The following is a 22137-nucleotide window of genomic DNA, read 5'->3' as shown; positions in this document are numbered from 1 at the left end:
TCTCACATAGAACTGAGTTCCCTTTAGATAGAAGTCTTTTCCTGTGTCATCTGACTTTGTCTCTAAGTCAGGTAGATGGTTGGATGGACAAATGAAACAACCAGTGAAGTCAGGGCTGAAGCCAGAGTCTGCTTGGAAACAAGTAACCTTCAAGTGGTCTCCCTTTTTAGGAGCACCAAAGGAGAAAGCCTGTCACTTCACTCTGCCCCCAAGTTTGAGACTTGCTTTTTACGACTTTGATCTTTTTTTTACTTCAGCTGCACATGTTGCTTAACAGCACTTTGAGCTGTTGCTGTGTTCAGAGCTAGAGTATTTATTTGCATTAATCTCTGGGCTGATCTGGATCTTAATTGAGAAGAAGGTAAACAGTCAGGGATGCCATATGGGATGAATAAGTCCCAACTTGTTTAGACCTCTCAGGAGACACAACAGTTGACTGCATTTATATTGTATGCTCTATATCTGATTCCTTTGTTTTCTTTTTATTCAAAAAGGACTTATTTATTCATATTATAATCTGTTCTTGATTGGGATACTTTAAAAATTCATGGATTTGACTGGGGAATTGTGAAATTTTAAATGGAGGAAAAGCTCACCTTTTCCAGGTTCCTCAGTTTGCAGGTAGGAAACTTACCTAATTAAATATCTTAGGCATATTTAAATTTCCTGGATTGTCCCAAAGATGTCTTTTTTACAGTTGTTTGGTTCAAACCAGGATCTAAAAGTACATGTATTACATTTGGTTGTTTACATAAGGCTGTTTTTTTTTTTCGAGACAGGGTCTTGCTCTGTTGCCCAGGTTGGAGTGCGGTGGATCACAGTTCACTGCAACCTCCCAGGCTCAAGCAACCCATCCACCTCAGCTGGGATAGCTGGGACTACAGGTGTGTACCACCATACCTGGCTAATTTTTAAATTTTTTGTAGAGACGGGTCTCCCTATGTTTCCTAGGCTGGTCTTGAACTCCTGGGCTCAAGCGATCCACAGACCTCTGCCTCCCAAAGTACTAAGATTACAGGTGTGAACCACCTTGCCAAGCCTACGTAAGCACCCTTTAGTCTTTTTTCTTAAAGTACACTCTCTAGCCTTTTTTTCCCCCACAGCGGTCATGTTGCCCTTTTACATAGCATTGGCATTACAAAATCCTTTGAGATTTTTTTTATTCCTTCTCCTTTTTCCTTCAAGTCTTGAAAAACCTTTCCTAGTTGTCTGCTTGTGGAATGTCCAGGTTCAGCTCAAATGTAATGCCTTCTCCATGCCATCTCAGTCTGCTCTAATGAATTACTTCTTCATCTCTGTTTCCCTAACACTTTTCTTACCTTGTCTATATCAAGGATCTGACAGATGAGAACCAGAGATCTTGGTCTCTTGTTTTTTGTTTTAACCTCTGTAAATTTAGAAAGGAATTTAAAACATTTTCTGCATGTTTCTGATTTTCTAAAATGGATACAAGTCGTCGTCATCCCCCCCCCCAAGAATGGTCACCCGGCTTTCACTTTGCATCATTCATTGAAAGTGTCTTAAATAATGCAGAAATTATTCTAAGTGAACGTGAGGCCACTAGATTTGCTGTCTTGCATTTTACACTGAAGGACTAAACTTAAATTACCCCTTCAGCCTCAAAATCTGCAGTAATCTTTGAGAGCTTCTGTTTGAATAAACATAGGGGAAATGCTGTTAGGAACATCTCAAAAGAGGCTTTGCCTTTTCCTGTCCTAAATATACGTTGTTTAGTGGGAGAAATTGATGACTAGGATATGGTCTGATGACCACTGCCTCTTCCTTTCTTTGAGCTTCAGTTTGTGCGTCTTTAAAATGAAAGTGGAGACAGTCTCTTGGTGGTTAACTAACGTTCTGCCATTCATAATTTGGACTCCATGGCTAGACGCGGAGAGAAGGAACTACAAGTAGCCTCTGAGTAGCTGCCGAGAGGCAGTGGAGCCAGCGACTACTGACCCAGCCGAACCGCCGCTGCCGCCGCCGCCGCTGCTGGCGCCACCGCGTCCCCCGCCCCCATTGCGGCCACCAAGGACGTTCAGGAAGACCACGATACTTCCACTGAGAATGCAGACGACTCTAACTATGACTCTCACTTTGAGCCAATAGTTTATCTTCCTGAGCAAGAAATTTTAAATGCTGGAGGAAGATGAAGAGGAACTTTCTAAAATGGCGGCAAAACGATTTCGATTTGCTGCAGAGAATGGTCTTCCAAAATGGAAGGAGCGAGGCATTGGCGACATCACGCTCGTGAAGCACAAGGAGAAAGAATCATCCGCTTGCTCATGTGGAGGGACAAGACGTTGACAATCTGTGCCAACCCTACATCACGCCGATGGTGGAGCTGGAGCCCAAAGTCGAACAAAATGTAGAATATTGTTCATCTACTTTTTAAAAACATTTCAAAACTAATATTAGCTACCGTGTCTGGGTCTGGAACGCCCACCCTGACTTCAGCGATGGCGGGCGCCCCAAGCCAGAGCTGCTGGCCACGCACGTCCTGAATGCTGAGAATGCACAGAAATTCAAAACAAAGTTTGAAGAATGCAGGAAAGAGATCGAAGAGAGAGAAAAGACAGGATGGGGCAAATAACGATCATACCGAAAAAGTGGCGGAAAAGTTAGAAGCTCTTTAGGTGAAGGAGGAGACCAAAGAGGATGCTAAGGAGAAACAATAAATCATCTTATTTTATTTTTTCCTCTCTTTCCCTTCCTTTTTTTTTTTTTTTTTTAATTTTACACTGCCCCTCCTTTTTGGTTTGTTTTATTCTGTTTCATTTTTGCAAGAGACATTATATAAATAATTGAATTCAAAATAATTTCGACGCCATTAGGTTTGCGGTATGCAAATGCTGCATATGTTTGGATGTAGAATTTTGTTCATTTACTTTTTTTCCACGTTTCAAAGCTAGTATTAGCAAGTAAAAAATGTTGATTTCCTGTTTTCTCTCTCCTTCCCTCTTAAAATTCCAGTAGTTCTGTTATCTTAAATGATTTTTCTTCTCTCTCTCTTCTGTTTTCATTTAATAGAGATGAGGTCACTCTGTTGCCCAAGCTGGAGTGCAGTGACTATTCAGAGGCACAATCCTTGCACTGCAGCCTCAAACTCCTGGCTTCAAGCCATCTTCTTGCCTCAGCCTCCTGAACAGCTGGGACTACTGGTGTGTATGCCCAGCTAAACAATCTTACTTGTAGCCATAGTTAAAAATTAGTGTTTAGTCCAAGCGTGGTTGCTCATGCCTGTAATCGAAGCACTATGGGAGGCCAAGGCAGATGGATCACTTGAGCACAGGAGTTCAAGACCAACCTGGGCAACATAAACTCCTGTCTCTACAAACATTTTTTACAAATTAGCCAGGTGTGGTGATGCGTACCTCTAGTCCCAGCGACGTGGACGGCTCATGTGGGAGGATCGTTTGGGCCCAGGTAGAGGCTGCAGTGAGCCATGATTGTGCCACTGCACTCCAGCCTCTGTGAACAAAGTGGGGCCCTGTCCCGGAAAAAAAAAAAAGGAAAGGAAAAAAACCCACAAAACAAAAATAAGATTTAGAGTTCATCTTTTACATTCACATGGGCAGTGTGGTGTGTGTTCATCTTCTCTCTTCCTCCCAGTAGAGTCTATACAGGGCTCTCAAAAAACCTTTGGGACTGAAAATGCTGGAGAAATGTGGCTCTGTATCCAAAGATGAAACTTACTTGTCGTTTTAAGCTATGTTAAAGATTTGTTCTCAGGCTTATGGGTACATCAAGGATTGTTAGTTGGACCCACCTTGAAAATGCGTCTGCTTCAGTCTTGAGAGAAATTAGACCAATAGCTCCTTATTTAGTCTTTTCCTCTGAAGGTTTGTGCAGTAAAGCACAGAGGCTTACTGCACCTCTTACTGCAGGTATTTAGTTCTAATAAATCCATATCCTTAAGGGAGACAGAGAGCTACCCTTTAAATAAGTGTTTCCAGTTGAGTAGCTTTTTGCTAGTAGACCTTCCCCTTCTATTTTTTTCCACCCTTGTTCTATTTGTAGTTACTTTACTAAAATTATTTAACAGCTACATTAAATCCACAGGGACTGAGAAAAAAAGATAAATCTCTTATACAGTTGGGGTGGGGGTAGGAAAGCTGGTCAGTGTATTTATGATGGGGTAAAGTGTGTCATGGCAGTGGCAGAATATTTATTTTGAGACAAATTATAGCCTTTCTCTTCCTCTAAATCACTGGTCACTTTCTCTTTAGGCCCTACTTTGTAAGATGACCCTAATGTTCTCTATTGGTTAGAAAAGCCCTCTAGTAATGGTAGTAGCAATATTTGCCATTCAGTTATATGGCTGCTAAGTGACAAATTCCAGTCCTATTCCAAGAAGGGTCTCCTTTTTCTGGAATACTGCTATAAAGTGTGCACAGCCTTTAAGTTATTCCTAAAGCTAAATTAGGAGGGGAGATTTCATAGAATGAAGCATTTTACACAGTTAAAAAGCATTTATCCTCAGGAATTAGTTTCTCTTTGGGCCATTCCACCTTCTTAGTGGAACTTGCCCTTTTTTTGTATCTTGATACTTGAATGTTTAGCTGAATGTTTGACATCACGTGCCATTAGCACGTGGCTCCAATTTGCTTGCCTTTGCAGTGCTGTGGTAAGGTGTGTGTGTATGTGCACACCGGGTGTTATACAGTCTGCTGCATGCTGCTGGTGTGGTTCACGAATCAGGGAAGCTATAGCATAATGATTAAGAGCTTATGAGTTTTAGGGGAATGAAGCAAGAAGCTTATTTTGAAGCCAAAGTTTTGGCTAAGAGTAGGGACAGCGGGGAGTGAAATTAGTAACTTTTGCTTTCCAAAAGGATTTTGCAGACCTAGTTTCCTTTCTCCAAACTGGTTGTGTATAACCAGAATATTCTTTGAATCTAGTACAGATAACCAGAGCATGGAAATGAAGGACTAAAGTCAGCCCTGCAAACAACTCTTAGCTCCATGTATTAATTTTCTTAGAGGAATTTGCCTTGTCATTGTTTATTATAATGACAGAAAACAGGGAATCCCACTCCTGCATGCCCCCCATGCCCCCCATAAAAAACCTACATACCTAACATTGAGTTTCTGTTTTGTCTTTTCCTTAGGCCAAAGGTTTTGGCTCTAAATTTTCTAATGTAGTACAGAAGACTATAGCATAAAATAGCTCTTGGAAAAAAAAACCCAGCATCCGAGAACCCTTTTAAATAAATTCTTTTAAAATGCTGCCTTTTAATTTTAGGATCTTAGCTTAAAGAAGATTGGAGGAGAATTTCCTATGAAATGGTTCCCATAATAGTTTTCAGAAAGATGTGCTAGGCAGTATTGTTAACTAAAGAAAATAAGTCTATCAGTTCCACTTAGATAACCTTTGGTAATAAACGAACTCCATACACGTTGTGACCTTAGAGCCTGAACTTTGTAATCACATGACCAGCTTGTAAACTGACCTGTGAGGATGACTGTCGTAGTCCCTGCTTAGAGAAATTGACCAAGTGTCGGAAGGGTAGTCATCAAGCTGGACTTGTCCTGTAATCTCTGTTTCTTCATGGGTGCAATAGAACTTTTCAGCAGACTACAAGAAGAATGAAATGGAGACATGGGAAGGTAAGGGAACTGACTGTTTAAGTCTGGGGCCCAAATTTAAGGGTTAGAAATTTTCTTTGAAGGTTTAGAGCAAATAGCCTTGAGGGAGAAGGGAGGCAGTCCACAGGCAGCTGTTTTTTTGTTTCTTAACAGAATTCAGCTATAAAGTTTTCATATATGTAGCAACTGGCTGTAAATGTTTTGGAATGGAGAAAAGAATTAGAACTGCAGTGAATTCATTGTTGTGGTTGATGAAAAGCAGAAGAAAGGGGGTGCGGGTTTAAATCTTACAGTGATTTAAAAAAATTTTTTTAAACTGAATTTTATGTTCCAGTAGTTAAAATTTACATTAAAAAAATTGTTCTGTTTACCTCTTAACAGTTGTTTATATTTTAAATTTCTTAATCCAGTTCGATATCTGCCAAAGCCTTATTTACTACTGTTAATTATAGATAGAATTGGGGTCATGAGGCCATTGATAAGGCAACCTCATCCTCTGTGGGGGAACCTCTATACTTTACAGTTTGGGATGTAAGGCTAAGTCATTGCTAATTTCTTTTTAAGTGGGTTTTTTAAGTGGGTACATTTTCTGCATGTACATGTAATGTAATTAGTAGTGACTAGTTAGTGTTATAACTTGTTTATTTGGGATAGTTTCCTAGTTATGTGAGAAACCCCAGTTTTCCACAGCTTTATTATTTAGGCCAGGAAAGACACATACAGCTGAAGGAACAGATATAAGATGAATCTTAGTATTAAAGATTTGCCACGTTTATAAAATGCAGGCTAAGAGTTTGCAAAGAGTTTGATTTTCTTAAAGGCAAGCACTGCTGAGAAGAGTTCCCTACTTTTTGTAGCAGTTGATAAATTTCTAGGACTGGCATTAACCCTATGAAATAGCTGGTCCTGGGAAAGCTTCCCAGCTCCTTGCAGCATGGCTAACATCTGCCATAGGCAGCTTTGCAGTTTCATTCTGAATCTGGGGATGCACAAACCAAGGAAGTGGGACGCCCTTTGATAATAGCATTCTTCCTTTTAGTAACCTTGGTTTCTTTCCTCCCTTGTATGTTGGCCCCCAGCACCTTATATGCCAGAATTTATTGGTTTTTAGTGTACATTAACAGAAAGAAAAGAAAGTTCACAGAAAATACCAGTTATAATATATAAGACCTGTTATTTATCTTGAACAGTCTCCTCTTCTTTCCCAATATGCACAGAAGTTGCTTGTTAAACTATTCTGGATATACTGCTTTTCCAGAGAGGAGTAGTTTAAGAAGTAAGATTTGCTTTGGATCTCTTGGACAGGAGTTTAGGAGCTGACAGAGTCCCAGAGCAGTAATTACATGAGTTTAGAAGGGATGACTCTGGAGGATTTAGATTTTCTTTCGACTAGCTTGAGTCTCTTAGTGATATGTAGTCTGCTAGCTCTGAAAGAGAAAAAAGGTTTGCACAGAAAGTTCTCCCCTAGTTCATATTTAAGTATTAAAACTTCAGTTTTTCTTAGCCATTCAACTGCAGAAAATAACTTACGGTACCAAAACAGAAACTTTCATAAAATAAGGAACTAAATTTAAAATTGTTCACCTGAATCTTTCATACAAAATTCTGGTAAAGCAAAATGAATTATACTAGTTGAAGGTGGTTTTGGAAGCCTAAGAGGCAAAATCAACTGCTTACAAAAGAGGTCAGTGAAAACGCTACTGTAAAAAAAGCATTGCCTGGTTTTAGATATTGGGCCCTTGTCCATTTAAATTAACCTTTGTCACAGCTGGGCATACAAATGTTTTGTTTTAGTTCACAGAGGGTTAACTCTATTCAAGCTTTCACTGTGGCAGGCCTGATCTGTGGAGTCATACAATCTGGTCTTTCAGCCCTGCCAGTCGCTAGGCAGGAAGTCTTATTTCTTAAGCTATCTTTCAGAATGGGGGGTTGGGATTTGGAGAAAGGTGGGGGAAGGGCTTTGGAGCATCTGTAAGGATCAATAACAGAGAGAGAGAGCCGCAAGAGAGGCCATTGTGCACACTTCAAGATAGATGCAGCCCTTGTGCACGGCCCCTGCCTGGCAGGACAGACACCTAAAACCAAAACAATGACACTGAATGAATTCCCTGTGAAAATTAGATTGCCGCTTAAAGGAGAAAAATACTTGAGTGCCCTTTCAACGTTTGGGAATATTCTCATTCCTCAACTTGTAAAGATTAGGCAACCCCCACTAGAAATAACTCCAAATTGATTTTTAAATGCCTTTTGTCCTCATGCTAATACTGTATTGAATTGGAGAGGGTGATCATTTTGGTCTTGGTCACATGCATCAAAGCATTGAGTAATCTTTTTTTCTTCTCTGTCTCCCCCTCTCTTCTCTCTTCCTCCCTCCCTTTTTCTCTTCTTTTTTATTCTAATGTTTGCTTTACCCTATTGGTTTTGGAGGCATCATTAAGGGAATGAAAAAAACTAAGATTTGGTTAGGATTTGAGTAACACATGTGTGAAATCCCTCCCCCAACAGCTGGTATTGGCTCTTGAAACTTCGACTGAGCTAAGCAGATGTTCCTAGTGTGTTATTTTGAGATAATTTAAACCAGACTTATAGTCAAGAACTCTACAAAAATTATAGATTTGATTTTTAAATGTAATGAAGTTGTGATATCATGCCACATCTTAATGCATATTATATGGGTGTTAAGCAAAAACACCTGAGCTTGGGAAAGTGAGCAATTCCGCCAATGAAACTGTGGTATTACAAACACTACCAAGTTTGTTGTTACTTTACTCCAGCCAGATTTTCGTTCTTCAGATTCCCCTTTCCCAAACCCTCTAACATTCCTGTTTTATTGTATCCTTTTCCAGAGGACTAAGGCATTAATTCAGTAGGTACTTTTATGATGCAGATTCTTTATGGCAGTTGGAAAGAGTAATAGAGTCATTGCCACCTCTCTTCCACTAAACCTCCAAAGTCCTGGTGACAACTGACTGGTAACAGCTGAGAAAAATGGAATCCTAAACAGCCTCAAATAGTTTTCTCCCAACTTGACATCTTCCAGGAATAAATGCATAAATGAACTGGGGGTCTATAATGTGGCTTGCAGACATACAAATGGAATAAGGGGAGGCAGGGAGACCTGCACTTGAAATTAGTAAGTTTTGTTTATTCTAGGCTTCTTGAGTTGATACCTGACATATTCTGGACAATTTTAAGGCTAGGAAAAATACCTAGATGCTTCACATCCTCTGGATATTTTTAACTCATCTCTAATTCGTACCCTTTTGCTGGGGAAAATGATGTACAGGAAGAAAATCTGATTTAATCACCACAAACAGTACCTCCTTGATACAATTGATTCTGCCCCTCTGATATATTGTAATTATCTATTAATATTTAAACCAAGCAATTGATTATTTTAATGGACATTTTCCAGGGGCATACAAATATTACTAACAAAACTTGGACGTTTACGTTGTATTAAAATGGAGTATGAAACCTACCATGACCCTTTTGAACAATGTGGTCTTTAATGTGTATTGGGGGAGGGCCTAGTGAAGGAAAAGCCATAAAAGTCTTCAGGGTTCAAGATGAGGTTGGGATTTTGGCCCATTGCTTTTGTCATTTTCACACACAAACATCACTGCAATCATGTTTGATTTAGCATCCTTAATACAATGAAGTGGGAGAACAAAAGGATATCAGAGGCACAAGTATGGAAGCCAAACAGTCTCCCTCCCCACCACCACTAATTTTTTCAAATCATTCTTTTTTTTTCTGTTCCCCTGTTACTGGGGTTTCTTTTTAAGCCAAGGAAATTAATCTATTTGCAAGAATTATCTTTTTGCATGCCTCAGTAGTTTGCTTGGGCCATTGAAAAACAAGCTACATGTCAAATGGTTTTTAGCCATGTAAAAAGTCATTTCCTAAAAACTTGGGGAAAACACCATAATTAGGAAAAATGCATCTATCCATATTTCAAGGTTAAGAGTTGGTCAGGGCTGGGGTGGGGGTGTTCCCACTGCACAGCTGTTTTACATATTTTGAAAAGCCTGATAGATGTAAAGGTCATTGCTAACTCTAACAGGGTCTTGATGCTCACACTGTGATCCAAGGACCTTGCATTAATTAGGATGAGAAGCATGGAAGGTCAGGAGTCAACCGGCTGGTGAGCCTCGATGGATTGTTAGTGGGACCAATAAGAATTCCTGTAGGATTTTTAAAGCATTAAAACAAAGAAACAAAAACTGCTGCTTCTGTTGCCCCTGGATGGATTTCTTGGTCTGTATGGCAAGGACTCCCCTGCTGCCCAGGTGGCTCATAAAAACTTGGCTACATATATGGCTTTGCTACAGGCTTCCTGGTGTGAGGAAAGAACCTCATCAGCTTGACTCTCACTTGGCCAAGTCACTTGACCTCCATGAACCTCAGTTTCCTCATATATGCAACAGAGGATAGTAATACCTATCTCACAGGACTGCTATGGGAATTAAATAAGAAAACTGTCAGAGTGCCCAGAACATGCTTAACATGGCTTGAATTGAAATGAGTTTCGAGGAGGAGCAAATTTAGGGAAATTAAGAAAGAGAGAACTCTTGGGTGAGCCTAGGGCTGGTGGTATTTATACTCCAAGTAGGTCTTCCTGGACAGCCTCCGTTCAGTAGGCAACAATCAGGGAGGGGCTCTGGAAATTTAGCCTTGAAAATGCTGTACAACCAGTGGGGCCAGCTGAGCCTTCTAGAACCAATTGCAGTGTTAACATGCTATTCCTTTGCCAGTAATAATTAGTCATGAATTGGTCCCTGCAAAATTTGTGGACTTTTCTCTACAGAAAGTCTTTTACGGTTGTGTGGATTGCAAGAAAATGGAGAGGGGGTGGGCTTTAAGGTAACGGAGATGTTAAATCATAATCAGGAAAAGAAGAGTAGTAAAGTTAGTCTTAATTTCCCATGTTCTGATAGATAAATAGATACCAAGACAGTTGCCATGACCATGTTTAAAAGCCCTTTCTCAGGAGCTTTACCATGAAGTGGTAAAGTTGGGAGTGTTGTTAGTATGCTAATCATTGCCTTAGTAACTTTGGGGTTGTCAACCTGCCTACCTTTTGGGTTCAGGGTTATATCAATGGCTCATTATTCTATTCTCTGTATATGAAATCATTATGCAGCTAACATTCATCAAGCATTTGCTATTTTCTAAGCACTGGGAACCGAGGTGAGTTAGAATTTCTCACCTAAACTGCAGATCTTTTTGAACTACAAAGAAGGAAAAATAATTTTAATATTGCTTAACAGATGGAATATTCGCCACTTGCTTTTGGGAGTGATTAGGGGAAGGAGAATAGATAGCAGTGGGATTTACTCTCACTTTGGGGCCCTGTATTCTTTGAGGGTTTTGCTTTTTGTTTTTTTTTTTTTTTAACTACTTTTACTAGATATTTCCTGTGACTTATTTGCTCTTCCAAATATATGGCTGCAAAATAGAGTATTTTCATATTTGTCTTAATATGGTAAAAAGAGAGGCCTGTATTACAATTGGCAAAAATGTGGAGGGAGTCTAAACCTCATTTTTCTATTTCTCTGTTAGCACCCTCACCATTAGCAAAGTGTTTTCCTTACTTTGAGGTTTCAGTGTGTGGACTCGGTGTGATGGCTACAAGAGCCTAGCTTTGCTTTTTAAAGGAACGAATAAGTTATGGATAATAATATTAATAAGTTATAGTTAACTTATTAAGTATCAGATGTATTTATTTATGGTATATTAAATAACCCACTGCACAGAAAATATATGTTTTAGATATTTGGAAAAAAAAAAAACAGACACCATTCCTCTGAGCATATTTAATCCCAAAATGTGTGCACAAGGGAGTGTGGAAAGGAGAGATGCAAATGAAAGGCTTGGCAACCAGTAGGTGGTAGCCATCAAGTCTTGGCCTTGGTCATTATAAGAGTATGTGTACATGCACACTATCATAAGCATTCATGTGTTTTTGTTTCTAACTTTGCCATGAGGTAGTTGTTAATTGCTGCTGACAAGAAAATCTACCATCTTCAACTCTTTTATTCTACTGGGAATAGGAAGAGGGAGAGGTGATGATGTGCCACAGTGTGTCTTTTCCTGTCACTGGATATAGTCGGCCATACAATTGTTTGAACCATGAACCAGTTGCTTTAAGAAACTGACCATCACATTGTACTGTTAAGATTCTAGGTTCCTAATATGTAGAAATGAATTTTCTCTCAGCACTCCTGCTGTTGTCCCCATGTGCAGTTTGGAATCATATACACCAAAACACTTGCCATAAGGTTACCAATCTGATGCGAGAGAAAAGCCATCTACCATAGAATAGTTTTAGTATGGAAAGTTCATCGTATATCATATGCTGACAAGTACTAGGACTCAATTTATTAGTTATTTATTTTCATTAACCGTTAGTCTTAACCAAAGGGAGGACTTTGGAGAATGATAAATGGCTTGTGATGAGCTGAGGAGAGAGGAGTTTTAGTTTTGTAAAAGTGTTGACTTGAGAGGCTGAGGTGGGAGGATCGCTTGAGCCCAGGAGATCAAGGCTGCAGTGAATTATGATCTTGCCACTGCAGTCTAGCCTGGGCTACAGAGCAAGTGAGACTGTTGGTAAGGGGTTGGGGTACTATTGATCCAGTGCCTTAGGGAAGCAGAACCTTTGGTTCTGATGGATGCATTAGTAAAGTCATGTGAATGTAATGTGTAAAAGAGTCCCCATTTGCATTGTTGAAGCTTTCTAATTTGTGGTCTTAGTGATGAATGCAGACTCCAGTGCTTTCTCTGAACATTGTTACAAGTGAAAGAAGTTACAAAAGCACTTTCTGGGCAAATAAGAATGGGAATGACTAATAATGCATGTGTCTATGTTTGGGGCCCATTATTCTGAATCGGGTCAGAATTTTGGAAAAAGTGGTCTTTGGTAAGGTAGTGGGCAATTACATTTTTTTTTTAACCCTCACAGAACATACGGTTTCACTTAAAGCATGCTAGCTGGTCTTTCTTCCACCAGGGCCTCAGAACTGTGAAGGAACCTAGGAAGCTGATTACTGAGCTTTGAGCATTGGCACAAGGTCTCTGGGCTGGCTCACCAGTTTGTCCTCTGGAGTTCTTATAAACTGCGTGCTTTGATTTGCAAGTAGAGAAGCTATGGGCATACCTCAAAGATACTGCAAGTTTTGTTCCAGACCACCGCAATAAAGCAAATCACTCGAATTTTTTGGTTTCCCAGTGCATGTAAAAGTTGTGTTTATACTATGGTCTGTTATGTGTGCAGTAGCATTATGTCAAAAAAAACCCTACATAACTTAAAAATATTTTATTGCTAAAATATGCAAACAACTGAGCCTTCAGTGAATCATTTTGCTGGGATCTTGCTGCAGTGTTGGTGGCTGCTTCAGGTGGTGGTTGCTGAAGGTTGGGGGATGGCTATGGTAGTTTCTTAAAATAAGGCAATGAGGCTGGTTGTATCAATTGACTCCTCCTTTCATGAAAAATTTCTCTGTAGCATGCGATGCTGTTTAATAGCATTTTATTCACAGTAGAAGTTCTTTCAAAATTGGTTTCAATATTCTCAAACCCTGCTGCTCCTTTATCAACTAAGCTAATGTAATGTTCTAAATCTTTTATTGTCATGTTAATAGTGTTTACCAGGAGTAGATTCAATCTACAAAGAAACCTTTTTTGCTCATCCTAAGAAGCAACTCCTCATTCATTAAAGTTTTATCATGGGTTGGATGTGGTGGCTCACACCTGTAATCCCAGCACTTTGGGAGGCCAACGCAGGAAGATTGCTTGAGCTCAGGACTTGGGGACCAGCCTGGGCAACATAGTGAGATACCACCTCTACTGAAAATTTTAAAAAATGTCAGGCATGGTGGCTCACACCTGTAATCCCAGCAGTTTGGGAGGCCGAGGCGTGTGGATCACCTGAGTTCGGGAGTTTGAGACCAGCCTGACCAACATGGAGAAACCCCATCTCTACTAAAAATACAAAATTAGCTGCTCATGGTGGCACATGCCTGTAATCCTAACTACTTGGGAGGCTGAGGCAGTAGAATCACTTGAACCTGGGAGGCGAAGGTTGTTGTGAGCTGAGATTGTGCCATTGCCCTCCATCCTAGGTAACAAGAACAAAACTCCGTCTTAAAAAAAAAAAAATTAGCCGGATGTGTTGGTGCATGCCTGTAGTCCCAGCTACTTGGCAGACTGAGGCAGGAGGATTACTTGAGCCCAGGAGATGGAGGCTATAGTGAGCTATGATCGTACAGCACTGCAATCCAGCCTGGGTGACAGAGAACCTGTCTTGAAAAAAATAATTGTCATGGAATTGCAGCACTTCAGCCACATCTTTAGGCTGCACTTCTAATTCTAGTTCCTAGCTGTTTTCCCTACTTCTACAGTTACTTCTACCACTGACATCTCTCAAAGTCATTCGTGAGGGTTAGAATCAACTTCTGCCAAACTGGTATTTTGACCTCCTATGAATCAGAAGCATTCTTGATGGCATCTAGAATAGTGAATCCTTTCCAGAAGGTTTTCAATTTACTTTGCCTAGATCCATCAGAGGAATCACTATCTATGCCAGCTATAGCCTTATGAAATTTATTTCTTAAAAATTACTTCATGATTCATGGGCTGCAGAATGGGTGTTGTGTTAGCAGACATGAAAACAACATTCATCTACCTGTACATCTCCATCATAGAGCCCTTGGGTGACCAGGTACATTGTCGATGAGCAGTATTTTGGAAAGTTACCTTTGTTTCTGAGCAGTAGTCTCAAAATATTCAGTAAACCATTCTGTAAACCCACATGCTGTCATCCAGGCTTTGTTGTTCTATTTATAGAGCACAGGTAGAGTAGATTTAACATAATTTTTAAGGGTCCTAGGATTTTCTGAGTGGTCAGTGAGCATTGGCATCAACTTAAAGTCACCAGCTGCATTGGCTCCTATCAAGAGAGTCAGCCTATTTTTTGAAGCCAGGCATTGACTTCTCTCTAGCTACGAAAGCCCCTAGATGGCGTCTTCTTCCAATATAAGGCTGCTTCATCTACACTGAACATCAATTCTTCTTCCTTACCTCTCTCAGTCTTCATAGAATTGAATAGTTAGGGCCTTGCTCTGTATTAGGCCTTGGCTGAAGGGAATGTTGTGAATGGTTTGGCTTTCTATCCAGACTACTAAAATTTTGTCCATGTTAGCAATAAGGGTGTTTTGCTCTCATCATTTATGTGTTCACTGGAGTAGCACTTTTAATTTCCTTCAAAAACCTTTCCTTTGATTCACAGCTTCACTCTTTGGAGAAAGAGGCCTACCTTTCAGTTTATCTTTGTTTTCAGCATGCCTTACTCATTAACCTTAATCATTTCTAACTTTTGATTTAAAGTAAAAGACATATGGCTTTTCCTTTCACTTGAATAAGTAGAGGCCATTGTAGGGTTATTAATTGACCTAATTTCAATATTGTTGGGTTTCAGTGAATGCAGAGGCCCAAGTAGAGAGAAGGAGAGATGGGGAATGACTGGTCAGTGGAACAGTCAGAACACATACAACATTCTTCATTAAATTCACCATCTTATTTGGGTGTGGTTCGTGGCACCCGCAAACAATTACATCAAAGATCACTGATCACAGATCACCGTAACAGATATAATAATAATGAAAAAGTTTGAAATATTACAAGATTTACCAAAATATGACACAGAGACACAAAATGAGAGCACTTGCTTTTGGAAAAATGCTACTGATAAGACTTCCTCAATGCAGGGTTGTCACAAATCTTCAATTTATAAAAAATGCAATAAAGCGAAGTGTAATAAAATGATGTATGCCCATGCACTGTTTTTTCATTCAACTGATGTTCACTAGTGATTGCTCTGTGCTTGGTATTGAGCTGTGTTTTAGGGACACAGAAAAAAATACAACTCTCTCCCTGCCCTGTGATGCATACACGTCTAGTAGAGGGAAATAGATCCTCGTGTAAATAAGTGTAATGAAGTGTTCAGGGCACAACGATAGCAATACTGTAGAATACAGAAGTTGTGCAGAAGGTAGACTGCTCATTTCTACCTGGGCTATCAGGTTAGGCCTCACTAAGAAGTCATCCTGAGAGATTTGATAGATGTTTGCCAGGCTGGTGAAGTGGCAAAGGGTCTCCTAAGCAGCGGAGCAGCATGAGCACATGTCTGACAATGTGAACTACCCTGACCAAGTATGCCGTGAGTTATAAGACCCATATAGGATAGAAATAGTGTTTGGTTCTAAATCCATGGGAAACTCTAGGGAGAACTTTGATCTCTGAATGGATGCCTCTGCCCCTAAACAGAAGAGAGCCCCCCTCACCTGTCAGTCGTCTTCTTGCAAATATTTTGAAGAGATTAATGTACCTCGCTAGAAAGGAGAGCAGTTCTGCTTTAGAATTAGAGGCTCAGACGCTGGAGGTTTAACACTTCACGAAACTGTTCCTGGGATTTAGGGAGAGATTGCTATAGCCTTACTTAACCTTGTTACAAATTGCCAAGTACGACAGAGGGAGAGACCTCAGTTAAGTGCTTAGAAGAAGTTATACTCTGTGAAGGGGTCTTTTGCCCTCTAGAAGAAATTGATTCTGTTGTATTTTTTTAATGAATGAAAAATAGTCTTAATATCCTATCCAAACTTTTTCCACTAGTTTAAACTAAAGGTTTTTTTTTTGGTTTTCTAGAGCAAGGGGTGTGTGTGTGTGTGTGTGTGTGTGGTGTGTGTGTGTGTGTTTTGCTGAGTAATCATTGTATTTTTACTTACATCTTGTGAAGTAGGTGATTACCTAACGGCCAAACCACTATAATGTTTTTGGATAGATAATTTTGGGTGCTTTTGTTTTTAACTTCATTGTACAATTAGCATACAGAATAATTGAGTGCTTTGGTGAGGAAGGGTGTACTCTTCTATGAATATAGATTTGTGTAATCTCTGTAACCACCTCCACAGTCATGATACAAAACTGTTTCTTTTTTTTTTCTTTAGAGAGACAGGGCCTTGCTCTGTTGCTCAGGCTTCCTGGCCTTGAGCAAACCTTCCACCTTGGCCTCCCAAGTGCTAGAATTACAGGGCATGAGCCACTCCACCTGGCCCAGAACCATTTCTTTTTTTTTTTTTTTTAACCTTTAAGCTCAGGGGTACATGTGTAGAATGTGCAGGTTTGTTACATAGGTAAACGTGTGTCCTGGAGGTTTGCTATACAGATTATTGTATCACCCAGGTATTAAGCCTAGTATTCATTAGTTATTTTTCCTGATCATCTCCCTTCTCTCACCCTCTGCCCTCTGGTAGATAGGCCCCAGTGTCTGTTGTTCCCTTCTATGTGTCTGTGTGTTCTTACCGTTTAGCTCAGAACATGAGGTATTCGGTTTTCTGTTCCCATGTTAATTTGCTAAGGATAATGGCCCCCAGCTTCATCCATGTCCCTGCAAAGGACATGATCTTGTTCTTTTTCATGGCTGAATAGTATTCCATGGTGTATATGTATCACATTTTCTTTATCCAGTCTATCACTGATGGGCATTTAGTTTGATTCCGTGTCTTTGCTATTGTAAACAGTGCTGCAATGAATATACACGTATATGTGTCTTTATAATAGAATGATTTATATTCCTTTGAGTACACACCCAAACGGGATTGCTGGGTTGAATGGTATTTCTGTTTCTGGGTCTTTGAGGAATCGCCACACTGTCTTCCACAACTGTTAGACTAACTTACATTCCCACCAACAGTATAAAAGCATTCCTGTTTCTCTACAGCCTCACCAGTATCTGCTGTTTCTTGACTTTTTAAAAATAATTATCATTCTGACTAGCATGAAATGGTATCTCATTGTGGTTTTGATTTGCATTTCTCTAATGATCAGGGATGTTGAGCTTTTTTTCATGTTTGTTGGCTGCATGAATATGTGAGAAGTGTCTGTTCGTATCCTTTGCCCACTTTTTTAATAGGGTTTTTTTTTTCTTGTAAATTTGATTAAGTTCCTTGTAGATTCTAGATATTAGACCTTTGTCAGATGAATAGATTGCTGAAATTTTCTCCCATTCTATAGGTTGTCTGTTTACTCTGATGATAGTTTCTTTTGCTGTGCAGAAGCTCTTTAGTTTAATTCGATCCCATTTGTCAATTTTAGCTTTTGTTACAGTTGTGTTTGGTATCTTCATGAAATTTCTGCCTGTGCTTATATCCCGAATGCTGTTGCCTAGGTTTTCTTCTAGGGTTTTTATAGTTCTGGGTTTTACATTTAAGTCTTTAATCCATTTTGAGTTATTTTTGTATATGGTGTTCTATGTTCATCAACCAGAGTAGATTCTGAGCATGATATTTTCATATGGCCTTTTCAAGCAAGAATATGTCCAGAGGAAAGGCAGGTGGCCAGCCAGTGTGATAAGGAAATGATATATAAATCATTTGTGGGACTAAGGGTATTAAACTCCAAAGGTTGTAAAACTTTTGGTGAAAAAGGGGAGGGAGCAGGCTTGTTCAGGTTGGGCAGTGTCCACAGATTAAATTAAGACCAGGATGTTTTCATTGCAGGGAATTATATTTTAGCATCAAATAAGGAAGTAAGCTCTTTATCACTGGAGATGTTCAAGCTCATGTAGGAAAGTTACTGTAAAAATGAAATTTTGAAATTAGATAAAGGAGTTAAGCATGACTCTACAAAGACTCCTTCAGTAATATTATAGTTAAGACTAAATTATTACTCCTTATCATGTATCCTTTCTACTACCTCCTGCCTCTGATCAGAATGGTATCTAGCAAATTTGACATCTGGGAAGTATCTTGAAACTCTGGAACCAGTGTCATAATTTCTAATATAACAAACGTATAAGTGCCATTCATTCATTCATACATACATCCATTCAACGATATTTTTGAGCACTTACTTTGCTAAATCTTAGGATATAAGAGTACCCAGAACATATTTCCTGTCTTTGAAATTTATATTCCTGGTGGAGGGAAAGGGTTTATATCTGCTTTTATCACTCAGCAATAAAGAAATATTCCAGGCCTGGCATGGTGGCTCACACCTCTAATCCCAGCACTTTTGGAGGCTGAGGCAGGTGTATCACGAGGTCAAGAGATCAAGACCTTCCTGGTCAACATGGTACAACCCCATCTCTACTAAAAATACAAAAATTAGCTGGGCATGGTGGCACGTGCCTGTAATCCCAGCTACTCAGGAGGCTGAGGCAGGAGAATTGCTTGAACCCAGGAGGCGGAGGTTGCGGTGAGCCGAGATTGCACCATTGCACTCCACCCTGGGTAACGAGCGAAACTCCGTCTCAAAAAAAAAAAAAAAATTCCAGTGTCAGTACATATTTACATATTGATGTTTTAAACACAAAAGTAGTACATACTTGTACTAAAGAGATAATAGAGTAAAAATGTCTTCTTGTCTGTCCTCTGTGCCCTTCATTCTCCTTCTTTACCCTAATAATCACTGGTAATAGTTTGGTAAATTTACTTCCAAACTTTTATCCATGTATGTACCAAAACATGCACGTATACATTCATATGTATATATGTTTTTAAAAACAGAGTGGTTTTTAAGATGTGTCATATCCTTTTTAAGTGATTGCTTATCATTCCATTTTTATACCTATGTTAGTTTACTTAACCATTCTCCTATAGATTAATATTTAGGTTGCCCAACTTTTCACTATTACAGAAAATGTAGAGGCGGTATTTAAAAGGAACTTGGACATAAAAATGTGGAGGAAGATAATGAAGATATGTGTCAGAAAGACATGCCTTATGAAATATTTTTAAAAGGAGCATGAATGTTAGCTTCCTCAGTAAATTAGCTGTTGCATGAAAGAGAAAGCTTAGGGGACTATGGTTGTCTTCTGTGAAAGGCTGTCCCATGGGGCCTCAGAGGATGGAGTAGGTAGAAGGTTACAGGGTGAAAGATTTCAAGTCAGAGTAAGGAAGAACTTTATAATATTCCAAGCTGTTCTGTAGTTGTGAGGTAGTGAATGCCTCACTTATGGAAGTATGCTAGTGTTCATTCCTTAGGTTGGAGTAGATGACCTCTTGTTACCCCTTTGAGCACTGAAGCACTGAAACTTTACCCATGTAGGAGAAATTATAGCGTTCACAGGACTCTTCAGACAAAAGAGCTGAGGGCTTCCTACTTTGTCCATTTACCATTTTCAGATGAATTACCCAGGGGTTGGGGATTCAGAGATTATTTTTCCTCCAAAGACTAGATGCTGTGAGCCTTCTTTTTTCCCTCCGCATTGTCACTGTCAAGATATCACAAGTTGATAGCTATTTTTAGTTATAAAAGTTTCAGCTTAATATAACCTTGAACCGTGAACTGTTCAGAACAAGTAAATTGCAAAGGCCATTAAGTCTCATGTTATACAGTTAATCTGCCATATGCCAAAACCATACTCAGTATCCTTCAGGCCTTTAATGCTTTCTGATGCTTGTTTTTTGCTTGGAAGAACAATTATTTCATTGTTTCCAATACCCAGGATTTCTGGTGACCTTTTCCTCAGACCTTGGAAAAGACCATCATCTCTGTCAGGTTCACAATGCTCTTCCTGTAGCTTCTTAGATCTTCAATTTGTCTATAGCTAACCCTTAGAAATTTCTAGAAAATTCACCTTGCCTGTTTTGCCTACGGAAAGGCTTAGTTATAGAAGTACTGCTGGCACCCAATTAATTTGCTATAATTCCTTCCACTGACATGTGTGAACATACCACAGATCTCCTCCACTAAGCTAAGCCCACTGTGGAGCAGAAAAGGGCAAGAAACCAGGTTTGGTTCCCACTTTCTTCAATGTGTTCTCAATTTGTATGACCTTGGGTAATCATTTCTCTGTGATTCAGTTTCCTCACTTGCAAAGTGGAGGTTCTCTCATCAAACATATTGGAAAGAATAGTCTCTAGCAGTTGTTCCTTTTTCTTGACATTTTGAAATCTACCTCTTTCCCTCCATGTTCTTGAAGTTGTCTTTAGATGATTCCTGATGATTAGTGACAAGATTAGGCAGGCCATTATTGGAGCCCAAGGCAAAAGGAAAAATCTAGTAATATTCATCTCTGTTTAAAATGTACTTTTTCTTGCATTAGTTTTGTATTTTTATTTTAAAGGATTGTATTAAAATATTTGTATTGATTACTGAGTGTTTTGGCACCTGCTTAAATTTTGCACAAAGGCTGCAGTCTCAGCTCTGCCTTTTGCCTGGTCCCTTACCCTGTTCTCAGTTCGTAGCCTCAGTCTCTCCATACTGTTGACTGCCCTCTATTTAGTATAGCTCCTTGTTTCCCTGACTTCCCTGGCATTGTACTGTTCATATTCCCGTTTCTTCCTAGGGTACCTTTTTTCTATCTCTTCTTGTTTTTCCTGATCTCTGAATATAGATAGGCTTTCATTAAGTTCTTTCATAGTCAATTTTTTTTTTGATAGTAACAGAAACTCATCAAACGTAACTAGTTCAAGCCCTGAATGGAAGTTACTGGAAAGAAACTGGGTTAGAGCATGGGACATAACGAAACATGGAAGAGTTGGGATTCAGGAGGGATGACAGGAGTCATCAGGAGCCGCAGCAACTGCTCTCAGCCCCTCTGAAGCCATGAAGCTTAGTAGCTCTGCTTTCCTTTGTCTTTCAGCCCTCATCATCACCATTACCACCTAGACAAATATCCTCTGCTTTTCAGGAACAAAACGATCTCACTAGTCACCTCACAGTTCACTCTCATCAGCAGTTAGTAAGCCCTGTGTCTTCATTACAAAATCTTGGCAATAGAGAAAGTTGCATTAAACCAGTGCCTTTTTCCAGTCCAGGCCAGTATGGGTCCCTTATCCAGTCAACTTGTCTAGCAGTGTAAATGTAGTGCCCCACAGGCCAGGCAGTGGCTGCTGTCAAAGAAAAGATGGGTGTGGGCTGAGCAGATAGCCTGAAAGATATTTACTGCAGATTCCAGTCTCTCTTCATATGCTGTCCTCTGCAATCACATCCATGCCTGCAGCCTCCCTACAGAAGGACTCCTCAGATCCGTCTAACTCCAGAATTGCATGTTTGTGTTCATCATGGCTCTCCTCATCTCCCACTACCTCAGCTACCATACTCCTAAGACACCTTTAAATACCCACAGCCAGCAAGCCCTTTTGTCTATACTCTTCCCTCTGGCTGAAATTCCTTTTGACATACTTCTCCTCTAAGGCTGAGTTCAGGTGATGCCTGCCTCTTCTAGATAATCTTTCCTCCTGCCTCCCCATCTATCTCCAGAATGACTCACTCACTCCCTCCCTCCCTCCCTCACTCCTTCATGTCCACTACATTGTCTCTCGGTAGTTTAGTGTTGACTGCTCTGTATGTAAATTATGGGATTGTGTTTATCTCCTCCACTGCTGTGAGATACATTAAGGACACAGAGGGGCTCTCAAATATTTATCAGCGCTTAAATGTTGTGGTGATTTGAGACAAAATAAGAATTATAACAGATCAGTGTCTACTTTATACATCACATTTCAAAAATACTTATTTGTTTGGGTCCAGTGCATGGATATAAGCT

At 39.7% G+C, this 22137-nt stretch overlaps 1 protein-coding gene and 1 pseudogene across 9 annotated transcripts in view; both read left to right on the top strand.

The window, feature by feature from the left end:
• Positions 1-22137, top strand: part of NR6A1 (nuclear receptor subfamily 6 group A member 1) — a 238667-nt gene that overhangs the window by 168747 nt on the left and 47783 nt on the right. The window contains exon 1 of one of the 8 annotated variants that reach the window (XM_078326778.1): positions 5476-5606. The exons of the other annotated variants lie outside the window; for them this stretch is intronic. Coding sequence (XP_078182904.1) covers positions 5591-5606 — 16 coding nt within the window. The 5' untranslated portion in view covers positions 5476-5590. Of the gene's footprint in view, positions 1-5475; positions 5607-22137 lie in introns of those variants that run through there. 8 annotated transcript variants of the gene reach the window in all.
• Positions 1935-5342, top strand: LOC144576591 (ran-specific GTPase-activating protein pseudogene; annotated as a pseudogene). The gene has a single exon (XR_013518692.1). The product of XR_013518692.1 is annotated as a ran-specific GTPase-activating protein pseudogene (transcript).

This window comes from Callithrix jacchus, chromosome 1 (assembly GCF_049354715.1).
Source record: "Callithrix jacchus isolate 240 chromosome 1, calJac240_pri, whole genome shotgun sequence".
NCBI classification, from domain to species: Eukaryota; Metazoa; Chordata; class Mammalia; order Primates; family Cebidae; genus Callithrix; species Callithrix jacchus.
Note: the sequence above shows the minus strand (reverse complement) of the source record. Positions and strands in the feature narration are given on the sequence as shown.